At 37.5% G+C, this 23,817-nt stretch overlaps 1 protein-coding gene across 1 annotated transcript; it reads right to left on the bottom strand.

The window, feature by feature from the left end:
- Positions 1–1,774: 1,774 nt before the first annotated feature.
- Positions 1,775–23,395, bottom strand: LOC309499561 (uncharacterized protein). Its single transcript, XM_082170863.1, has 3 exons — positions 23,316–23,395; positions 11,858–12,145; positions 1,775–3,453 (listed from the first exon to the last, which is right to left on the bottom strand). Exons 2-3 carry the CDS (start codon positions 11,973–11,975, stop codon positions 1,901–1,903), a joined length of 1,671 nt encoding a protein of 556 aa, XP_082026989.1. The 5' UTR covers positions 11,976–12,145; positions 23,316–23,395; the 3' UTR covers positions 1,775–1,900.
- Positions 23,396–23,817: the final 422 nt, after the last annotated feature.

Here is a 23,817-nt window from a genome sequence, read left to right as displayed (position 1 = left end):
CTCATCCATAGGGGCGCCAGAATGAGTGAACGAGTGATTTTTTTTTTTGATTTTTTTTTTTTTAATTTTTTTTTTTAATATATATATAATACTATTTTAAAACCATTAATTCGAAATACTACAAAAAAAAATAAAATAAAAAAAAGTCCGGCTCACCAATCGTCCCCCGCCCATCGAGTGCTTGAAGTGCGTCAGAAACAGAGCGCGCGCGCGATCAGTTGTTGGTAATTTGTTGTGTAGCGTGCGCGACTCCGCATCCAATGTAGACAGCACTGCTTTTGTTAACACACAGCTCGTAGAAACGGGCCTGGCAGCTCGCGCCAGTTCTAGACGCGGTGAAAGTTTCCTGATTGTGACGGAAGGCCGAATTTACATGACACATTATAAATGAGCATAGTCTGCGATAGATACAGTGTCAAAAAGAAGAGAAGAGGATAAAAGGGGATAAAGACAGAGGTAAAGTGATGTAGTGAATGAACAATTTATGGCATAGGAGTAAGATACTATAATTTCATGGCAGTTATTTTTACCTTAAACTTAATGTTAGCAGTTGTTCTGAGTTCTCCAGAGTCCCCAGACTGTGTGGTTTTGTAACAATCATGTCAGTTTTAAGACGCATTTTTTATTATCACTTTTTTATTAATGTTTTACTCTACAGTTGTGCAGTTGTGGGGGGGATACAGTACAGGCCAAAAGTTTGGAAACATTACTATTTTTAATGTTTTTGAAAAAAGTTTCTTCTGCTCATCAAGCCTGCATTTATTTGATAAAAAATACAGAAAAAATAATAAATATTGTGATATATTATTACAATTTAAAATAATTGGTTTTCAATTTATTATACTTTAAATTATCATTTATTTCTGTGATGCAAAGCTGAATTTTCAGCATCATTACTCCAGTCTTCAGTGTCACATGTGACATCCAGTCTATCACATGATCCTTTAGAAATCATTCTAATATTCTGATTTATTATGAGTGTTGGAAACAGTTCTGCTGCCTAATATATTTGATGAATAAAAGGTTAAAAAGAACTGCATTTATTTAAAATAAAATAAAAATATTTTCTAATTATATAAATCATCTTTACGATCACTTTTTATCAATTTAACACATCCTTGCTGAATAAAAGTATTGATTTATTTCAACAAAAAAAAAAAAAAAAAATGACCCCAAATTACTGACCAGTAGTGTATATTGTTGTTACAAAAGATTTCTATTTTTAAAACATTTAAAAAAACTATTTTACTATTTATTTATCAAAGTATCCTAAAAAAGTATCACAGGTTATGAAAAAATATTAAGCAGCAGAACTGTTTCCAACTTTGATAATAAATCAGAATATTAGAATGATTTCTAAAGGATCATGTGATAGACCGGATGTCACATGTGACACTGAAGACTGGAGTAATGATGCTGAAAATTCAGCTTTGCATCACAGAAATAAATGATAATTTAAAGTATAATAAATTGAAAACCAATTATTTTAAATTGTAATAATATATCACAATATAAAAAAAATTTCTGTATTTTTGATCAAATAAATGCAGGCTTGATGAGCAGAAGAAATTTCTTTCAAAAACATTAAAAATAGTAATGTTTCCAAACTTTTGGCCTGTACATTTTATGGCATAGTAATGATATTTATTTACAGGTTTATTCAAAATAGCAAAGTTCACATTAAATCTTTATTGTAAATCGTGCTATAAAAGATAATGGCTGTTAAAAAAATAATGAATGAATGAGGCATTTATATAGCGCTACTATTTATTACTGTACACACCAAGCGCTTTACAATCACATCAGGTGTCGGCCTCATTCACAACCTGGACGATTCAACAGCAGCCACTCAATCATAGGTGGAGATGATTTGACTGTGACTAACTTAGAAGAGATTTTGTTACCGTGATCTCAGACTGTGGTGATGTGGTTTCTCCACTGCATGGATCTTCATGTGTATCTTCAGGCGACTTTTAAAAGAGAAACTCGTTCCACACTGATCACACGTGTGCGGCTTCTCTCTGCTGTGGATCCTCTCATGTGTTTTCAAAGATGATGAATCACTGAATCTCTTGTCACAGTGTGAACACTTGTAAGGTTTTTCTCCAGTGTGGATCCTCTCATGTAATTTCAGAGATGATGACTGACTGAATCTTTTGTCACAGTGTGAACACTTGTAAGGTTTTTCTCCAGTGTGGATCCTCTCATGTAATTTCAGACGTGTTGCCTGACTGAATCTTTTGTCACAGTGTGAACACTTGTAAGGTTTTTCTCCAGAGTGGATCCTCTCATGTCTTTTCAGACTTGTTAAATAACTGAATCTCTTGTCACAGTGTGAACACTTGTAAGGTTTTTCTCCAGTGTGGATCCTCTGATGTGATTTCAGATTTACTGACACACTGAATCTCTTGTCGCAGTGTGAACACTTGTAAGGTTTTTCTCCAGTGTGGATCCTCTCATGTAATTTCAGATGTTTCGACTGACTGAATCTCTTGTCACAGTGTGAACACTTGTAAGGTTTTTCTCCAGTGTGAATTCTCTGGTGCAGTTTTAAATATATCGCTGTAGTAAAAGTCTTCTGACACTCAAAGCACATGTACTCTCTTACCAGAGTACCAGTATTATGAGTTTTCTGATGTCTTTGTATCAATTTCAGCAGTGAAAAACTCTTTCCACATTGATTACATGAGTACGGCTTCTCTCCGATGTGGATCCTCTTGTGCATCTCAAGACTTTGTTTGGCCGTGAAACTCTTTCCACACTGATCACATGTGAACGGCTTCTCTCCAGTGTGAACTCTCATGTGAATCTCCCCATTTTGTTTGGTTGTGAAACTCTTTCCACACTGATCACATGTGAATGGCTTCTCTCCAGTGTGAACTCTCATGTGACGCTCAAGATTTTTTTTTTTTGAGAAACTCTTTCCACATTGATTACATGAGAACAGCCTCTCTCTGGTGTGGATCCTCATGTGAATCTCAAGACTAGGTTTGGCTGTGAAACTCTTTCCACACTGATCACATGTGAATGGCTTCTCTCCAGTGTGAACTCTCATGTGAATCTCTCGATTTTGTTTGGTTGTGTAACTCTTTCCACATTGATCACATGAGAATGGCTTCTCTCCGGTGTGAACTCTCATGTGACACTCAAGACCTTGTTTGGTTGTGAAACTCTTTCCACACTGAGTGCAGGTTGTGGATTTCTTGGCTCCGGTTTTCTTTAAAAATGTATTTTTAGTCTTTGAGTGACTCAAAGGTTTTTCTCCAGGTTTGATATGATGTTCCTCCTTCACTTCACTCAGTTCTTCACTCTCCTCCTTCACTTCACTCAGTTCTTCTCTCTCCTCATTCACTTCAATCAGTTCTTCAATCTCCTCCTTCACTTCACTCAGTTCTTCACTCTCCTCCTTCACTTCACTCAGTTCTTCTCTCTCCTCCTTCACTTCAATCAGGTCTGAAATGAAAGAAAAAAGTTTAATTGCATTTTCAGTACATCAAAATTCAAAGAGAAATATGATTATAAAGTGAAAGGACACAAAGTGAGCCCTAAAATATTCCCATCATTTTGATGAGTTTTTATAAATTAATTATGCATGTCCTTGAAAATCTTCATGAATGAGGAACATAGATCTTCCAATTATTACTTTTAAAACATTTTAGGCACAAATCCCATGATTCTGTCAAGAGAACTATTTAATTATTTGATCAATGACACCCTTATCTAATGTACAACTCCAAATCAGAAAAAGTTGGGACACAAATTGTGAGTAAAAAAGGAATGGAATAATTTACAAATCTCAAACTTATATTTTATTCACAGGTGAATATAGATAACATATCAAATGTTGAAAGTGAGACATTTTGAAATGTCATGCCAAATATTGGATCATTTTGGATTTCATGAGAGCTACACATTCAAAAAAAAGTTGGGACAGGTAGCAATAAGAGGCCGGAAAAGTTAAATATAAGGAACAGCTGGAGGACCGATTTGCAACTTATTAGGTCAATTGGCAACATGATTGGGTATAAAAAGAGCCTCTCAGAGTGACAGTGTCTCTCAGAAGTCAAGATGGGCAGAGGATCACCAATTCCCCCAATTCTGTGGCGAAAAATAGGTGGAGCAATATCTGAAAGGAGTTTCTCAGAGAAAAATTGTAAAGAGTTTGAAGTTATCATCATCTACAGTGCATAATATCATCCAAAGATTCAGAGAATCTGGAACAATCTCTGTGCGTAAGGGTCAAGGCCGGAAAACCATACTGGATGCCTGTGATCTTCGGGACTGCATCACATACAGGAATGCTACTGTAATGGAAATTACAACATGGGCTCAGAGTCAGGAATACTTCCAGAAAACATTGTTGGTGAACACAATCCACCGTGCCATTCGCTGTTGCCAGCTAAAACTCTATAGGTCAAAAAAGAAGCCATATCTAAACAGGATCTAGAAGCGCAGGCGTTTTCTCTGGGCCAAGGCTCATTAAAAATGGACTGTGGCAAAGTGGAAAACTCTTCTGTGGTCAGACGAATCAAAATTTGAAGTTCTTTTTGGAAAACTGGGACACCATGTCATCCAGACTAAAGAGGACAAGGACAACCCAAGTTGTTATCAGCGCTCAGTTCAGAAGCCTGCATCTCTGATGGTATGGGGTTGCATGAGTGCGTGTGGCATGGGCAGCTTATGCATCTGGAAAGGCACCATCAATGCTGAAAGGTATATCCAAGTTCTAGAACAACATATGCTCCCATCCAGACGTCGTGTCTTTCAGGGAAGACCTTGCATTTTCCAACATGACAATGCCAGACCATATCAATTACATGCATCAATTACAATATCATGGCTGCGTAGAAGAAGGATCCGGGTACTGAAATGGCCAGCCTGCAGTCCAGATCTTTCACCCATAGGAAACATTCGGTGCATCATAAAGAGTTATGATTTGCATCATAGTTGAGCAACTAGAAGCCTGTATTAGACAAGAATGGGACAACATTCCTATTCCTGAACTTGAGTAACTTGTCTCCTTAGTACCCAGACGTTTGTGGACTGTTATAAAAAGAAGAGGGGATGCCACACAGTGGTAAACATGGCCTTGTCCCAACTTTTTTTTGAATGTGTAGCTCTCATAAAATACAAAATGAGCTAATATTTGGCATGACATTTCAAAATGTCTCACTTTCAACATTTGATATGTTATCTATATTCTATTGTGAATAAAATATAAGTTTATGAGATTTGTAAATTATTCCATTCCTTTTTTACTCACAATTTGTACAGTGTCCCAACTTTTTCTGATTTGGGGTTGTAATAAACACATTAAACATATATTCAACAGTGCCATAACATTTTCAATTCAAGAACTGTATTTCTTTTTCATCTTAACTGTTGTTTATTATAAAAGATGGCATCATAAACAGCATGAGATTTAATAGGCTACATACAAAATAATCTATTTTGAAATGAACAATGATTTGTACTGTATGTACAAAAAAAAAAAGGTTAAAAAAAAAGTGAATGAAAAAGTTGTTAAAAATTGTGTTTATTGTTATGAAAACTGCACATAAATTAAAAAAATGAAATATTTTTTTGATGAAATATGGGTAACACCTCAAGTATAGGGTGGCCATACGTCCGGATTTAGGCCGGACAGTCCGGATTTTAAGCCCCCTGTCCGGCATCTGGCGCAGCCTCAAGTCGGACACTCATTTGTCCTCCTTTTTGGAGTTGCGCTGTATCGCTCTAGAATCTTTATTGGGACACAGCAGTATAGCGTCTAATGCTGGTCAAACAAATGATTGGCTGAAAGCAGTGTAAAATAAATATCTGATAAATCATTGGTTAAAAAAGTAAACAAGCCTCCACGATGTGTCCACGTGCTGGCTATGTCATATCATAACGTTAACATGTCGATGCGTCAGACCTCATTTAATCCGGAAAGGACAAAGAGCACGAATTTGGCCATGATGACACTAGAGGAGTTGGTGTCGCCTGAACTGCTGCAGAGGATGCACTTCTTTGTTAAGAACTGAAATGTGTATTTATTTATTTTTCGCGTTCATTATTTGTTTATTTATGCATTTCCATAGGCGTAATTTGCGGGTGGGACATGACCCCACCACTTTTTGCTAAGGTCGATATTATCCCCACCACTTTTGAGACATCTCATGGCATGACAAATAAATAAAACATCTCCAGTTAACTAGCAGAGCATTCATTTAGTTTGTTTATTTAATAATTATCTATCGCTGAAATGTGTTGTGTTCGTTGCCACTGTGATCAGTGGCGTGGATACGGTGTTCTCTTGTGGCGCGCACACAGTCTTCACTCAGTTGTGGAGACGCGTGCTTCAATCCGTTGTTGAGACTCTATATTTGTTCCGATGAAATTACAAAACAAAATGCACACAAACGTGTCCCTGCTGATATACTGTTTTAATGAGAAAAAAATAAACCATACGATTGCGGATTAGAACACAGAACCCGACACACTTAGCAAAAGTTTTACCACTGGATCATTTAAATATACGCTTAAAATTAGGGATCGACCGACTTGAATTTTTTTGTGCCAATGCCGATTTTTTTTTTTTCATCAGCCTTAGCCGATGACCGAGATGGGCTGCCAATTTTCTTGGGCCGATATTTGAAGCCGATACTGCTTTATTTCTGAGACTGAATTAATTTGTTTTAAACGTGTTTGAATTAATGATTACAATTTTTTTTTTTTTTTTTTTTTTTTTAAGACTGGAACATGTTATTCGGTGTAGTTGTCTGATATATGTAATCGTGATCTCCATTTTAAACAAAATAAAAAAGGATTTTAAACCAAATAGATTCTCAGTTTATTATGACTGTTCACATATCACGTCTAAAAACGTGTGGAAAGCACAGCCACGCCGCTTTGTCCTTTCTACAAGCGCTTGCGCTCCCGTGGCATCTGTCATTGCTATGCAATCATGAACTGAGCTCTCCATGATGACGAGCAAGTAAAGATTCATTTATTTCTAGCCCTTTATGACTACATATTTATGGAGATGAGAAATAAAAGCCCGCCCTGTCCAGCTATGATCAGCTGTTCAGCCGAGCTTTCAATGTTGTTATGCAAAGGTCAGTTGTTTTTTGTCACTTGACCTGCGTGCGCTTGCAGCATTCTGAAAAGTTTAACGTTAAATGTTTTCATCTCACCACAGCATAGGAGCGCCTGGAACGAGCGCACTGCATCGCATGCGTGTCGCAACCGTGTCGCTTCTTTTTAATGAGCACACGTCCAAACCTCAGCCAGGTGGTCGCTGAATAAAACTCCCACAAATATCACAGTATACCGACAGCATTATTTAATCCTATGACCAGTGTAAGTGTTCGTAACAGCTGCCGTATGCATCTGGATAGTCTCAAACTTAGCTATTTGCAGCTCCCTAAATACAATGAAAAGCAGTTTTATAGATGAGGCATTAACGTTTTCCATTTGGACCCACAAACTTGCTTAGCTATAGTTGCACGCACATAGAGCAACGTGTTTCCACTTTCAAAGTGTATGGCAATATTTCAGCTAAGTCCAACAGTTTAAAGAAGCTTTGAAAGTTTAAACTTGCCGTTGTCTTGAAGAGGCTTCCAGCACTCTGATAGTGTGGGAGGGGCAGTGCATGGGCTGCATGTGAACTGCAGCGTCTCAAGCAACACAGAGCTGTCTGCGGACGCCTGTCTGTAAATAATGCCGGGAAAAAAAAATATCGGGGAACGCAGCAGCCGCGTATCGGCCGATGCCAATACACGTCAAACCCGCAAATATCGGCCCGATTTATCGGCCATATAATGACAAATTAAACCCAATGTATGTACGATTTAAATCGATTGCTGGACATCGTAATGTTATAGTACATAGATCTGATTTATGATTTAGCATAGGCCATCAAGCTTTCTTTTAAAATATTCAGCCAGTTTATCCTTAATGTCAGCATGCTTTGTTTCGAGGTGCCTTTTTAGTTTGCAGGGCTTCATGCTGTCGTTTGCCAGCACCTCGGCACACTGAGGTCTCAGATCAGCCGTGACTGTAAACCCAAACTGCAGGTGTGCTTCATCGTACCTTTGAAGCTATTTTGCAGCTGGTGGTGCGTCGGTTGCCTTGTACGTCCTCACTAGAAATCTCTCCATTTTTGTTTGGTTTTGAAATAATTTGGATGTGGATTAGTTGTGTTTTCAATAAAGTTTAGGCTATGATGCAACGATGTGTGTGGCTATCGGGGGCTAATCAGTCGGAGCTTAGGCACTATCTTTAATACAACGAACAAAATGACGATTTTGCAGGAAATGCAGATTTTATTTTCAGACTTAACGATTGAAGTCCTTTGTTAATGAGTGAATGGGTGAGTGGGTGAGTGTGTGTGTGTCACGGCAGCCCCCGCTGCTCGTTGAGCACAGTAACTGCAGAGTGATACGTGCTTTCGAGTCTCCAAACACCACAAAAGTCTCCAATAAAACAAGTAAAAGTTGCTAGATTTGTCGCTATTCGCTTTTGACAAAAACATTCGCCAGGAGGATGATTTGTTTGTCTGTTATAATAGTCCAACCACTTGCATTTCAACATGGGGGGAATTTAGGTGGATTGAAGACGCCTTGTATTTCATCAAACTTGAAAAAAAATATGATTCTCTACAATTTGGAAGCCCTTTTTAGCATACGTACAGACTCTGCCATCTTTAATATGTCTGATTAACCCTTTCCATTCCAGCTAGTACTATGTAATTTTACATTGATGTTTAGAATTGAGTTTTAAGTGCACTTAAAGGGCACCTATTATGTAATTTTGAAAATTACCTTTCATGTAGTGTGTAACATAGATCTAAGTGAACAAAAACATCCTGCAAAGTTTTATATATGAAAGTTCCCCGTAAAAAAAGTTATTGTCTCTCAAAAGTAGGAGTCGACTCTGAATCAATTTAATGAGTCATTTTCCTTTTTGTTGTGACGTCAAGACGAAAATGATCAAATTGGCCGCGCCCACTCATTGCGCGCGCAGACACCAGGGAAAACTTGAAAACATTGTCGAAAACAAGATGCTGTGTTCTGAAGTGCGAATCAAAAGCGACCTTTTTTTCACTGCCCAGGGACGAGCATGTGGAGAATCAGTGGCTAGAGTTTATATTTACAACTATACCACACAAGTATAGCCCGAACCTTGTGCTGTGTTCGCGTCATTTTAATGACGATTGCTTTACAAACATAAATGCTTACAAGTGTGGATTCACGAGCCGGCTGCTACTGAAGGAAGGTTCAGTACCAAGTTTATTTGGATCAGCTTCCTCCTCCGAATCACAACCTGCAAATATTATTAATAATTGTTGCTTTTATGTGTTCTGTAGCATGCTCAATAAGTATTTTTGTTTGTTGTGTACGATCAGCGCAGCTTCTAGGTCTCCAAAGTCAATTTTTTTAAAATGTTTGTCATTGTTATTGGAGTTGTCATAAAGAATAGAGCAATACCTTGTAGTACTGCAGTGCTTTATCAATATGTTTATGCGTTGGGCTAGCGCAAACAATAACTGTGTTCAGATGGGTCATCTGACCAATCACGGCAGATTAGCGTCACGCAAAGGAGGGGTTTGGAAAAATGAGTCGTTGAACGAATCATTTGGGAGTCGGTGAGCAAATCAGGTAAAAATAAATGCATATTATAAGACAACAAAAGTGTTTTTTGTCATTGCATGCATGTAAAACTGTTGTTGGGGACTCCCAAAGCAATATTAGGAACATGTTAAATGCCATAATAGGTGCCATTTAATACTTTGTAGGTCTGTCTCAGTATTTCTCAGTTTTCCATTGTTATCTGATGATGAGAATGTATTTATATTTATTTTACTACTTTCTTTTTTTTTTTTTTTTTTTTTACCTTTTTTGTTATTATTATAACTTATTTATACCGGTTTATTTATTTGTTTGGTTGTTTACTTATTTTCTTTAAACACTGTATCATTAAAAAATGTACCATATTCAGTGACCATAACTTGTTAAAAATATATATATATGTTCAATATTTAATGCATGTTTGAATAAATCAGTAAAGTTTTTATGACAGTCAAAATTTAAATGTGTATATTTAAAGGTAGAAAAATATGATTATGTAATTGCAAAGTTAGTATAACTTTATTATTATAAAAAACATCCTTGAATCTAATGCATCCTTGAATTTTATACAAATCGGTAAATTGTAACCTTCAATAGGCTATTATAGTAATGTAGTACCAACTGATTCCTATGTGTAGTTTACAGCATTATTTGGGAGATTGTCTTTCCTTGAGAACATTTGCCATGTAATTGATCTGATAAACAGTATATCCAACACTATCAATATCGAATCACAAGCTTGTGCATAGAAATCTAATCGAAAATTGAGAAATGTCAAAACAACATGGTAACATGGTTGCAAAAATATGTGAGCCAGTTATAATTGTAAAATAAAACAGGCAAAATATTTAGTTGGACTTGATATTAGGGGTGTGCCGGTTTCAGAATTGGTGATGACGGTTATGACGTGAGTCAAATGTGACGGTTCATAACATAACCGTCGGCGGGGGGGGGGGGGCGTCGCGAAGGTCGTCTGTTATAGGACAACTTAGTTTGAATAAACGAGCAGACACTGATTAGCTACTTGGTCGCCTATTAAACAAATAAAATTAATATCTCAACATCCGCACCAATGTTTTTTTTTTTTTTTCAAAGCCGCACCCGCCCGCCATCCGCTGATTGTTTTGCGGTCTATGGACGATGCAATGCTCTGTTGATGCGAGCCGCAAGAAAGCCCTTGTCTGTTCTAGAAAGGATGCAGCAAAGATATTAAATGCTAATGTATGAGGCATAGGCCTACGCTGAGTTTCATTCATTTACGATGAGATGCGCTCTAGTTCACAATGAAATGCAATGCAAGTGAACGCGGCGCGCCCGCGCCTGCATGTCGCGGTTATTATATTGTCTACTATGTTTTCTTTTTATTTATTAAATAGGCTACATGAAATTGGTTGATGAAACATTTATTAAAATTAAGATACAATTTGTACAAAACGAAATTCGTTTTAAAGAAAGGCTTTCTACAAAGCAAAACTTAATGAAGTGGTAAAAATCATGTCTGATGATTTACAAAACTTCATTAAGTGGTAAAAACCATGTCTCCCGAAATATTGCGCATCTTATGATCCAATCTTTTATTACAATTGTTTTTTGAGCTAAAATGTAATACACATCATATATACACACACTGTAGGCTATATGTTTCGTTTATCAAACATGTTTGGGGCCAGTCAAGGGCTAAACTGCACGATCACGGTAATGATACATTTGTTATTATTGCAAATGTTTATTGCTAATGTTTATTATTGCAAATGTTTTTCCTTTGTTTAATAAATCTCATAATGATGGCACATCACTATATCATAGTCGTAGCTTTTATTTCTATCTCAAATGATTGGCGGTAGGGGGTACTTGGCAAAGAATCAAATACAGTTGGAAACGACGTAGATCACTAATAACACAGACTGTTAACAATTGTTTTTAATTAGTATTTAAACATTCTCTATGTTAAAAAAATGTTTGTAAAAAATATTTTAATAACACGGTTTTGGCGGTTATAGAGTTCTAATGACGGTGTTCAACTATAACCGTCGGTCTCACGGTTATATACTAACCGTCACACCCCTACTTGATATTGACAATCAATATAACAGTTTATCAAACCTCCATTTGTGGTAAACAAACAAGAACACTTTGAACCATTTCCCATAGTTTAACTGTTTGTCTAAATGTGAAGAAGGGCTTGAATATTTCTAACAGGAATGTTCTTCAGCATCATGAATGAATGAAGAATAAACACCAACCTCTTTGTTCTTCAGAATCTTCAGTGTGTTTCATTCTGCAGGGTTCTGGATCACTCATGTTCTCACTGTCCTCTTTAATAAACTCAGTCTTTACAGACATCAGCTCTTCCTGATGCATTGTGCTCGTCTTCACTTGTAGACGGATGGGAATATTCCAGCATTTATTGGAGAATTACAGTAGGAGGAGCTTCACTGATGATGTGATTGATGTGGCAGGAGCTTCACTGATGATGTGATTGATGTGGGAGGAACTTCACTGATAATGTGCTTGCTGTGGGAGGAGCTGATCTGCAGAAACCAAAGTTTTTAATTACTGAGTTTGTTTTAATACTAAATGACACATCTAAGCATTTATCTTTATCTCTATATAGAAACCAACAATTACTCTCTATTCACACCAATGAAATGAGCTTTAAGTATCAATTTACAGTAGATCTGAAGACATCAGCATAATAAATGAGGTGAAAACAGGAACTATTGTCATGAAAAAAAGAGTGTTTTCAGCAGATCTGTTAATATTGATGAGCCTCAGACAATCAACACTCATTCAACAAGCCATTCAGGATCATCAGCAGATCATCTCACTTTATTCTGAGTGTTTGCTGTTAGAAACACATTAGGGTATTTGATAAAAGTCTATAAAACTGCTCTATTGAAAGATGATACTGTTATTTCTCTCAATATGACATGGATAAAACATCAATAATACAAAGACAAACACTAATGGCACTCATCTTCACTACAGCAACTATAAACTGAAACATGGTTTGATTTTATGATAACTACATTGTAATTAGATCTCTAACACATAGGCCTAACAGTTTTTAAGTGCAGAAACTGACAATCATCATGATTTATCAAGTGGCGAGAAAACTTTTTTGTACCCAAAAAAATAAGCAGCGCTTCTGTGTTGTACGTCACGCAATGACCAGCGTCGGCCAATAGTGAGCTCACGTTCTGACATACAACTCAGAAGCGCTGTGCTGTTACACCACGTGAACTCACTCAGAGAAACACAGAAGAAAATCAATAATTGAATGAAGTCGTTTTTTTTTTTTTTTTTAAACATTGTGGGACGGCAAATTTCAATTACAAAGAAGCCTATGGAGGAGTGACACAGCTCTCAGATTTATTTAAAAATAACAACACAAGGGTGAGTAATAATACTGACAGAATTTTCATTTTTGGGTGAACTAACCTTTTAATTGTTCAGTTGAGGTTTATTTGTGTACTCTATTACTCAAATCTCTTATTTCACTACACTGGCTATAGTGCTTTAAAGGACTACTTAGATTGAGTATAAGTTACTTTTGTACTTTTCGGCTAAATAATATAATATTACTGTGAAATGTATGCAGTGGCGGTTCTAGAGGGGGGGCCGGGGGGGCCAGTGCCCCCGTGTCACCAAGCTTGGCCCCCCCTCTGGCCCCCCTAAATTTGGAATCGTAAAATCACACCAAACAACTGCGCATTTTATCAGTTGCGGCGCCTTCATCTATAGGCTACACTGCAGCACGACGTATATTCACATCAAATGTTAACGCAGAGGAACGTGACACTGCAGTTCACAAAAGTTCATTATTTGCATGTGCTTTAAAGCCTTGCCGGTTAAACATGTCATTCGCTGCTGATGCGCTGTTCAAACATGCGCTTTACTGAGCGCGTACACTCGACGCGCACATGCACTAAAAGCCTGTTACTGGACTAAGTTATCTTTTGAGTCTTATATTGTGCTAATACTGTCAAATACAGACAATGTTTACATAAACAAAGTTGGTTATGTCTAAAGTGAAAGCAAACAGAGAAAATTTATTAAAATCTGCTTGTCATATGCGTGTATAGACCATAGACTGTAAGGTATAGACGCGTCGCGTGCTGTTCTTAAAGAGACAGTAGCCCTAATAATAAACATGCTGCCGCTTGTCCTTAAAGAGATAGTTCACCCAAAACCAAACAGTTGCTGGTCCCCATTGACTTCCATACATAGTAGGAAAAAAATATACTATGGAAGTCACAGGGGTACATCAACTGTTTGGTTACTCACATTCTTTCAAATAACGTTTATTTTCAACAGAAGAAAGAAACTTATTCAGGTTTAAAACAACTTAAGAGAGTAAATTATGACTTTTTGGGGGGAGAACTATCCCTTTAATGTTAATAAAACAACAAAACACACAAAGGAAATCATTCACTGCTCTTGACTGAGAACTTTAAGTCTGTTGTGTTTAATTTTCATATTTGTTCAATTTAATTACTTTCTTCAATTCTACTGTTAAATACACCTATAGCTGAAAAAATAAAGCACTGTTTATTTCATTTGTATATTAAGTTGTGTATGTGTAATATGTATCTCTGTTCTTAATTTTTAATAACAAAGAAAATAGTGACAAAGATTTTTATTTTCGCCACTTTGGCCTAAATGTCTGCCATTCTTTTTTATTTTATATTTTGTTACCTATATTTTGTTACCTATAAGGCTTTGCTTTTAAAATAGGGACATTAGTTTGGCTGTAATGCTCAATCACATGCAAAATAGTAAAACCAACATGAAAAAAGAATCATGATAAAATCGTGATTTCCCTGAAAAAATAAATAAAATTGTGATATGATATTATTGCCATATCGCCCACCCCAGGTGTAAAAAAGTGCCTAGATGTGCTTAGATGCTAAAAATGTGTTATTATTGATCATTATATCACACTACAATTAAACATAATGAAACATTCATTTGAATTGAAATTGTTTTATTAGCTTAGCTAATATAATTTATTAGCTTTTTCTAGAGATTGCAGTCATGCATGACATGGTGAAAAATGACTTGAAATAATACTGAAAATAGGTTAAGATGAATGTTAAAGGTGTGCCCCCTAAAAGCACAAGTGGCCCCTGCCTGGCCCCCCCAGTTACTGTGGTCTAGAACCGCCACTGAATGTATGTCAGATAATTTTATCAATGAATAAGTCTGAAACACAACATAAAATATTTATATCATGGCTACAGGTAACGTAACGTTACATTAAACATGGTTCTGTGTAAACATTTTCTTTACTGTGCTAAACCATGGTTAATCTCGTAATGTGCTCATAGTTCTGGACAGATATTTGGCTACATTTGTTTTGTAGAGTGTGTGTGTGCTTGCGTGTGTGAGAGTGAGTGTGTGTGAGAGAGAGAGAGAGAGAGAGATGATTCAAAAAAAAAAAACTCAATATACTGTTAAAAGTCAAAATATTATAGATTATACTACAAAGAACACCTTTTATACACCATCTTTGTTCAAACAACATTAGATTCTTTGTTGCATTATAATAGCAAAAATCTATTTGGATTCTTGATTTCAACAACTTTGACAAGAGCAACACTACATCTGCATCAGAATCTGTTTCAATTTTGCTTCTTCTGCTTACATAAATTGCCATTTTTGCTGATACTTAAAACCACAGATAAAAAATCTCCAAAGAGAATACTTCATCAAACAGTTTAAATAGATCTTGTAAAAAAGTAAACAAGGGCTCTAATCTTATACAATGCATTAAAGGTATGAAACACAGATTCCCTTTGTGAACAGAAAGGACATTCCTGAGTAACTTCATGATTTATCACAGAAACAAACGCATTAACGGCTATAGCCCTATGCAAAACTCTAAAATGCAAATCCCCCGTTTTCTTAGGCAATGGTGATTTATAAAGTGCCCCCCAATTCAGTCTTGTATTCTCGCTTAAATGTAAAACATTGCGCCATGGTGCATCAAGACTCTTCTTGTTGAACGCTTTAACACAACACTCATACATAAACATAACTTTGCTAGATGCTTTCTCTTTCCTCAACAAACTTAAATTATTAGACTTTATAAAAAAACCGTCACACATTTCAAAAACAGCAGCTAAAGACAAATTCGGAAAAGGATCGTCATCCCTTGGCTGAATCCACCCTTCTTCAAAGTCCTTTATCGTTATTAACTCTTCTTTGGTGATGACTTCTTTCCACTTAGACAATAGCCGAGTTACCACCTGTGTCGACCTGATTTCTGAAGGACCATAAGACACCAAAGACTGGAGTAATGATGCTGAAAATTCAGCTTTGCATCACAAAAATAAATTACATTTTAAAATATATTAAAAAAGAGAACCATTATTTTAAATTGTAATAATATTTCATAATATTACTGTTTTTTTTTTGTTTTTGTTTTTTTTGACTGCAGGCTTGATGAGCATAAGAGACTTCTTTCAAAAACATAAAAAATATTAATGTTTCCAAACTTTTGACTGGTACTGTATGTCTCAAAATCATTTTGCTATTAGATAAGCCCTCATCTCGGATCACTCGCACTACAGCTGCGCTTACCTGCAGTCGTGATGCAGTAATAGACAGCTGTCTTTCCTCAGTCGACTGCTGTTTGGATTTCATGTGATTTCTCATTGTGGTGATGATATTATAACTACAGATTAATTAATTAATTAGATCAAAAGTGATTCCATTTTGTAAGATCATTTAATAACCTCATTTTCGACTAGTAATTCCAAACTCCGCGAGGCAGACGATGAAATACAAACAACTTGTTAAACACACGCCACAGTGCCACCCAGTGCATTTAATTATAACTGCGAGTTAGTGCTTGGGATTTATCAGGGATTCACTGCATTTACGACCCGCAAAGAATTTACGGCTTCATAAATTCGAAGAGTATTTTATTTTTCGAATAATAATTACATATCAAATATTCGAAAATTCGAATGTTCGTGCACATCCCTACTTTAAATGATAATAAGCTTTGCTCACCCCGCCCCTCTGTTCTGCGCGTACACCATTTGTAACACAATAACAAAATAACTATAACGCCTTTATTATAAACATTGGGATTATGAATTATATTGAGAACGTCATACATAGAAAACATGCCATAATGTACCTGAGTGTAAAAATAGCCGCATTCATCGTGAAGCGTGCAAGCGATTTGCAAAGATTAATATAAAGATTAAAGGTTAATAAAACGTTACACTCAAGTTTCACTTCTTCTGGAGGTGCAGCAGGAACACGAATAGTTGGTACCGATCCTTTTTTCTGGAGCAGCTTCTTAGCAAAACCAGCTCTATACTGACCCTCGTTTGTAAAGCAGTCTGGTGAAATGATTCGCGCAAACATGAAAGCATTGACGTCGATCGCGGGGAATTCCCTTCGAAAACAAACTCAGCCACTGCGTCTTCAGCGGTTCGGATTTAGGAACATCAAAATGACTGCTGTGTTCGTTATTACACCCAAGAACACCACAATCGAGACCATTCTACTCAGTGCTCCAGCTATCAGCAATGAACGCGCCGGTTGCGCGGGCTATGATTGACAGCTCGCTCACTAGGGCGCAAGGGCGGGTCTGTGGTGAAACGCTGCTGTCAATCAACCATTGTGGGAGGGGCGTCGATTTTGTGACGGCTTGATTCAGGAGAGGGGGAAACATATAAGAAGATTAAAAAAAACACTGGATGGATTTTTATCATTTTATGATGGTTGTGTACAGGCACTGCCAAGTGCCAACACACATTTCAGTACAATCAACTTGTAAAAGTGCATGTACCATTATATGACCCCTTTAAATCTGCTCTAAATTTCCGTAACAAGGGTTCAATTGTTAAGCTATATAGCACACCGGAAAGAGCACAACCTTGCCTGATACCTCTAAAAACATTAAAGGGGGCACATAAGCCACCATTTACCTTCAACAGACTTTCAACATCACAATATAAAACTTTCAACTTATCAATAAAATTTGTACTAAAACCAAAAGCTTCTTAAACCTCCCATAAATAACTATGTTCGATCCTGTCGAACGCTTTCTCTTGGTCTAATGAAACCAAACCAAAATCCACATCAAAGCTTGAGCTTGACGATGTAGATGTGACATGAGCAACCGGTCTGTCTTCTAGTAGCTGTGCCAAGAGAAATCTGAATCAGCTCAGTGGTAACCTTCCACTGTTTAGACTTTCTTTGATGACTGCATGCAGATCAGCACCAATCTCAGGCCAAAACGACTTATTGATACTTTGCAGTCACGTGAGTACCACGGATACCTGGCGGGCAACAAACGGGTATTTTCAACGTAGAGTCCAGTAGTTCCAGGACTTTCTAGTAGCTATCAAGTCTGTTAGCGAGCTAGCTGCATAACTATGGACTAGGATTAACTCCAAGGTAGCTAAATTGTGTAAAGCAGACTATTTTTTTTTAAGATAATCGAGCAGTAATAATTCCTCCGTAAATAATCTAGCTCTACTGTTGGGTCATCTCTGGTTTTCATTGAAAATCATAGATATCGCAAACCTCAAAACAACCTATCACACACTTCTGTTATTGTTAGCAAAAGACGACAGCTGTTACTGTGCGTTCACACCGCCACCGGCGAGAGCGTCAAAGTGCCCAGAAATCATTCATTTTCAATGAATTTTGCCGCTCTCGCCGGCGGCGGTGTGAACGTACAGTTAGCCTAGCTTAGACTCATAACACAAACAACTGACCATCGCCGAACCAGCTGGTGAATACTGGTGGTATTGATTGACAAAACTACAGTAACTTAAAGACACGATTAATTACATGATCATACACCTAGGGCTGGGTATCGTTTAAAAAATTTCGATACCAATACCGATACCGATACCTTGATTTCGATACCGGTTCCTGATCGATACTTTTTTCGATACCAATTTTATGAAATCCATTTTAACAAGATTACATAACACATTACCTCAGAAAAACTTTGGTTTTATTTTTTCAGTTTGACTCATGCTCCTTAGTCAGTGCACAAAGGAACAAAAAAAGCACAAAGGAACAAAATATTCCTTATACATATACATAAGGTACAAAATATTTTTTTTTATAAAGAGCTCATGCTCACCAAAGCTGAATTTATTTCATCAAAAATACAGTAAAACTTGTAATATTGTGGAATAGTATTACAATTTAAAATCTTATTTGAATATATTTCAAAATGTAATTTATTCCTGTGTTGTCAAAGCTGAAATATGAAAACAGTTTTTGGAAGGTCATTTTTGATCACTTTAATGCATGCTTACTGAAAAAAAATTCTGACCAACACGGTTTTGAACGGCAGTGTACATTCAGTAGGTCATTATTGCAATATAAACAGTCAGAGTGATCAACAAGGTATCTCTTCATTTACCAGTCGAAGACGCAGCAACTTTCTGCTCTTATGTTTACTCCGTGTACTGTCAAGGGCTTCATCATATCTGTCGCGGTACCGTCTTTGCAGCCATTATTTTACCACAAATACTGCATCGCGCGCTGTTGGCATCGAGCCTGGAGAAATGTAGCCACACTTTTGATCGACTTTTCCACATCTTTAGGGTATTGTGAGTGTGTGTGCTTGCGTGTCATTGAGTATGTGCGCGAGTTTGTGTGTGTGTGCTCGCGTCCATAGGCTCGCGTCTCATGAGAATGTGCGTGGACAGTTTGTGTGCGCGCGCGCGTCTCATTAGAGTATGTGCGGAGAGTTCCGCGCGTCTCGTGTGTGTAGAGTTTGCGTGTATGTGCGTGAGCGAATTTAGGCGTGTCGTTGTGCATTTCATATGTATTTGTTTGAGCACTGACGTTGACGAGTTAACCCCTTAGGTATCGAAATCTGGTACCGAAAAACAAGTCATTTTTCGATACTCGATAGTATCGAGGCAATTCGGTCGGTACCTAAAAAGTATCGAACTCGGTACCCAGCCCTACATACACCCATTGTATTCAAACAAATGTTGAAATTACCTTTGATGGTAATATGCACTAGGGCTTGCATAGACTAGTCGAGTAGTCGATAGATCAACCACTAGTCGACGCTGTCGGAAACAATCGACTACTCGAGCGTCCGTTAACCATAAATGAATTAAAAATGGCGAACGTCACCAACAGACACCACACGTCAGATGTGTGGAAGTATTTCATCAAGGATGACAAAAATATTGTATTTGGCCAACTCTGCAAGAGGCCGTTCACATATTGCGTCTAAAAACGTGTGGAAAGCGCGGCCGTGCGCCGCTGTCTCCTACAAGCGCGTGCGCTCCCATGGCGTCTGTCGTTGCTATGCAACCGTGAACTGCGCTCTCCATGATGACTACGACGAAGAAGTATCAGCAAAGGATTAATTGATTTCTAGCCCTTGCATTAGCTTTACTACTAGATATATTTCTGGAGATGAGAAGGAAAAACCCGCCTGGAAAAACTAGCGCACCACGTTGCTTCCATTATGAGCGCGCTCGCTGCGCGCCTACGACCTTGAGCGCGAAAAAGACGCGATATGTGAACGGCCCCTAGAAGCAGACGTCTGAAATGAAAGGCAAGAACGGCTATTTATTTGGCTTTAGACTGTTACATGAAAATTTAAAAATGAAACGTCATAATTATAATGTTTTGAGAGTTTACTCATGTAATTGTTGCATTAGGCTATGAATTAATAATGTTTATTGATAAGATCTAGCTAGGCTATTTCATGTCTTTTCATTTACAGTAGCATGAACCACGAGTAGTCGAGTAACTCGAGTATTGTTTTGATAAGAAATCGACTAGCAGAAATCAGTAGTCGTGCAACCCCTAATATGCACAGACGTGTGTATACTGTGAAGGTTGCTCATCTCATCTGCGGTTAGTGCATCCAATTGCACAACTACTATCTGGCATGTCGTTTACACCTCAAAACACCAACTTTTGTATAGTAAAACTGGCGACCCTTGATTAGTTTACTGGGTTTCGTTGCTGGAGAAGACGTTCTTGCCCGCCAGCCAGTACTTGTGACGTCACGTGCAAAGTATCAATTGAAGTCTACAGATAGGCCATCTACTCCCGGTGCTCTGCCACATTCCATGCCTTGAAGAGCTTTCCTCAACTCTTCCAGTGTTATCTCTCTACAGAGATCGGCATTTGCCTCTTCAGTCACCTGAGGAAGATCCTCAATAAACACTAGTGGTCGACCGATATATCGGTGAAGTGAGTGAATGCGAACAGAAGATCAGCTTCACAGGAGACGCGATCGAAAAACTTTAAATCCTTCATTTTTTTAAATATGCAGATATAACCAGTTGCCAACTGTGTCATATTCATATCGTTTTCTCTGTGTGCTGTATGTAATATTAGCGTTACCCTGTCTTTATTTGAAAAAATATGATTACCAGCACGAAATTACCAGATTACTGAGTGCCCTGTTACGACATTATTTTTATTCACATATTCATATATTTCTAAACAATTAGGCTACTTTGTGAAAAATACTGTAATAGGATTGCAGATTCAAGGAGTATAAAAGCATGTTTATTTTAAAGACTAGTTTTCTAATTTATTTATAATTTATTAAATATTGATTAAAATAAATATATATAAAAATATCGGCCATCGGCCACCCTGCTCTCTAAGATATCGGCATCGGCCATCAAAAAAACTATATCGGTCGACCACTAATAAACACATTAGTGTTTGGCCTGTGTATAAGTTCACTGCTATACAGTTCTTTATAAAATTCTACCGCTCTCTTATGGATATCTGCATGATCCGACAAGAGCGCACCCTCCTTGGAACGCAAAACATGTATAGATCTCTTTTGGCCATTTTTTTTTTTCCAAATCAAAAAAAAAAACCTGGGAAGATACATCCATCCACTCTATGTTCACTATGTTTTATGGAACCTAAAGTAAAAAAAAACTGTACTAAACTATGATCCGAAAAGCTAACTGGAATGATAGAACAATCTCTAAAAAGATTGAGTTGATGACTTAAACCATAAAATCTGTCCAATCGTGCGAAAGACAACCTATTATTATAAGAATGAACCCATGTTGTCTCTGTCTTGTGAAAATTACGCCAAATATCTACAAGATCATGTGTTTCTAGAAATTGAATCAACCTTTTTCGAGAAGCCATATGAGGCTCAACATGATTTCTATCTGAAGCAACTTCCGTGCAATTAAAATCTCCTCCGATTAAGAACAAATATTCAGTATTCCAATCACTTACTGCTTTACATAATGTAATTAGAAAAAACATTCTTTCAACTGCATTGGTGGGAGCATAAACACAACCAAAACAATAAAAAAACATTGTCAAATTGAGCCCTTACTTTTAAAAATCTGCCTTTTACAACAACTTCTACTTCATAAGAAATTGTAATGGAGTTTTTAGAGAATAAGATAGCAACACCACCACTTAAAGATGAACTATGACTCAAAATGCTTAACCCATCAAATTCCCTTGCCCAATCATCCTCATTGGTAATAGCACTATGAGTTTCTTTTGCAAACAAAATGTCTATTTTCTTTATTCTCATTAACTCATACAATTCAAACCTTTTCTTCCCTTCTCGTGCCCCATTTAAATTCAGGGAAGCAAAATGAAAATCTTTCATAAAAGAGAAGAAAAGGATAAACAAGACACACACAAAATTCATCTCATAAATATAATTCTAAAGTAAACCTTCTCAACATTAATTGCTAATTGAAAATGTACTTTTGTGAGAATTTTCCTCAGTCTGTATACCTCTTGATCAGAAAAAAGACCCTCATTCTTAAAAGACTTTGCTTTCTCTACAAATTGCTCCAAATCAGTAAAGTACTCAGTAATGCGCACATTTCTTGCATTCTTTGTTACTCTCAAAAAGAGCTTCACGTCATCTACACTGTATGACCGCTCTGAAGGCTCATCATTTGTATGATCAAAAGTAACACTACATTCTGAAATGTCTGAGTCACTTTCGGTATCAGAAAGCCAATTCCCTGGCTTTCTAGATTTACTAGAGTGGCTCTGTATCATTCTCCTCTTTTGTGGTGTTTTAAAAACACATTCATCCTCTCCCCCAGAAACCTGACTCCCATCCATCTCCATAACTTGACTACTTCCTGAACTCTGCATATCTAAACCACCAGTTAACTGACACCTTTCATCAGAGACAGAAGCTCCTTCTATAACTGCCACTGCCTCGATCCCCTTTTGCTCCAAAACTGCAGCATCACCTGATGAACCCGCTAAGCCTGCATCTACAACAGAATGCTGTACATTGTTTAACCAACCAAAACCAATGGAATTTCACTATTTGATTTAGCATCCTTTTTTTGGGCGGTGTAGGCAACGGTAACACTGGAACAAAAACATTGTCAATAACAACTCCAGTTTCAACCAACATGTTCGCTAACTCAATGGTTTTCAAAAACACAACAACCGCGTTGTTCATCCTTGATGCCGACATAATGTTTTCACAGCCAACCACCTCCCCAACAGCTAAACTGCACTCTTCCACAGTAGCATTCAGACTAATTTTCACAGCGTGACACCGTGTGAGGAAATCTAACGTCCTCGCGGCCGAAGTCATCCTGCCAGTTATAAAGAACTGGCAGAGAGACAACAAACCACTATCTTAATACTTTTAAACCAGTATACCACAAGTAAAAAAAAAAGTCAAAGATAGAGGCCTCAAAGAAAGAGTCCACTCACCACGCGTCTCACTCGCTCTCACAACAAAACGCTCGCGCTTGCGCACAGAGAGAGAGAGAGAGAGAGATCCCAAGTACACCTGGCTGCAGCCTGCAGATTTGGGCGGGGGTGCACCTGGGGCGGGGCTGCACGGGCATCTCCGCCCACAATGCTTCTCATTGGTTACTGGCAAGTGAAGACGTCGATCGAGGCGGGGCCGCACCTGGGGCGGGGCTGCACGTCTCTTCCCGCCAACATCTCTTCTCATTGGTTAGTGGCGTGAAGTAACGACGTAGATTCTAGCATGTTTTCATTTCTGATGATCATCGCTGCATGGTGAGTACACTACAGCCAGGCAAGCTACTCTTTTTTTGTTCTAATTTTATTTACATTTTATTTTACCATTTTTAATTCTGAAGTGATGTTTAGTGTGATGTTAAAATTAAGTGGTGTAAAAATGAGATCGTGTAGCTTTAATCATCATATCACACAAATAACTAGGACAGCGTAGGTCTAAGTGTGT

Source organism: Leuciscus leuciscus (genome assembly GCF_965113295.1).
Source record: "Leuciscus leuciscus genome assembly, chromosome: 1".
Taxonomy (NCBI): domain Eukaryota; kingdom Metazoa; phylum Chordata; class Actinopteri; order Cypriniformes; family Leuciscidae; genus Leuciscus; species Leuciscus leuciscus.
This window is presented reverse-complemented; position numbering and strand designations above follow the sequence as displayed.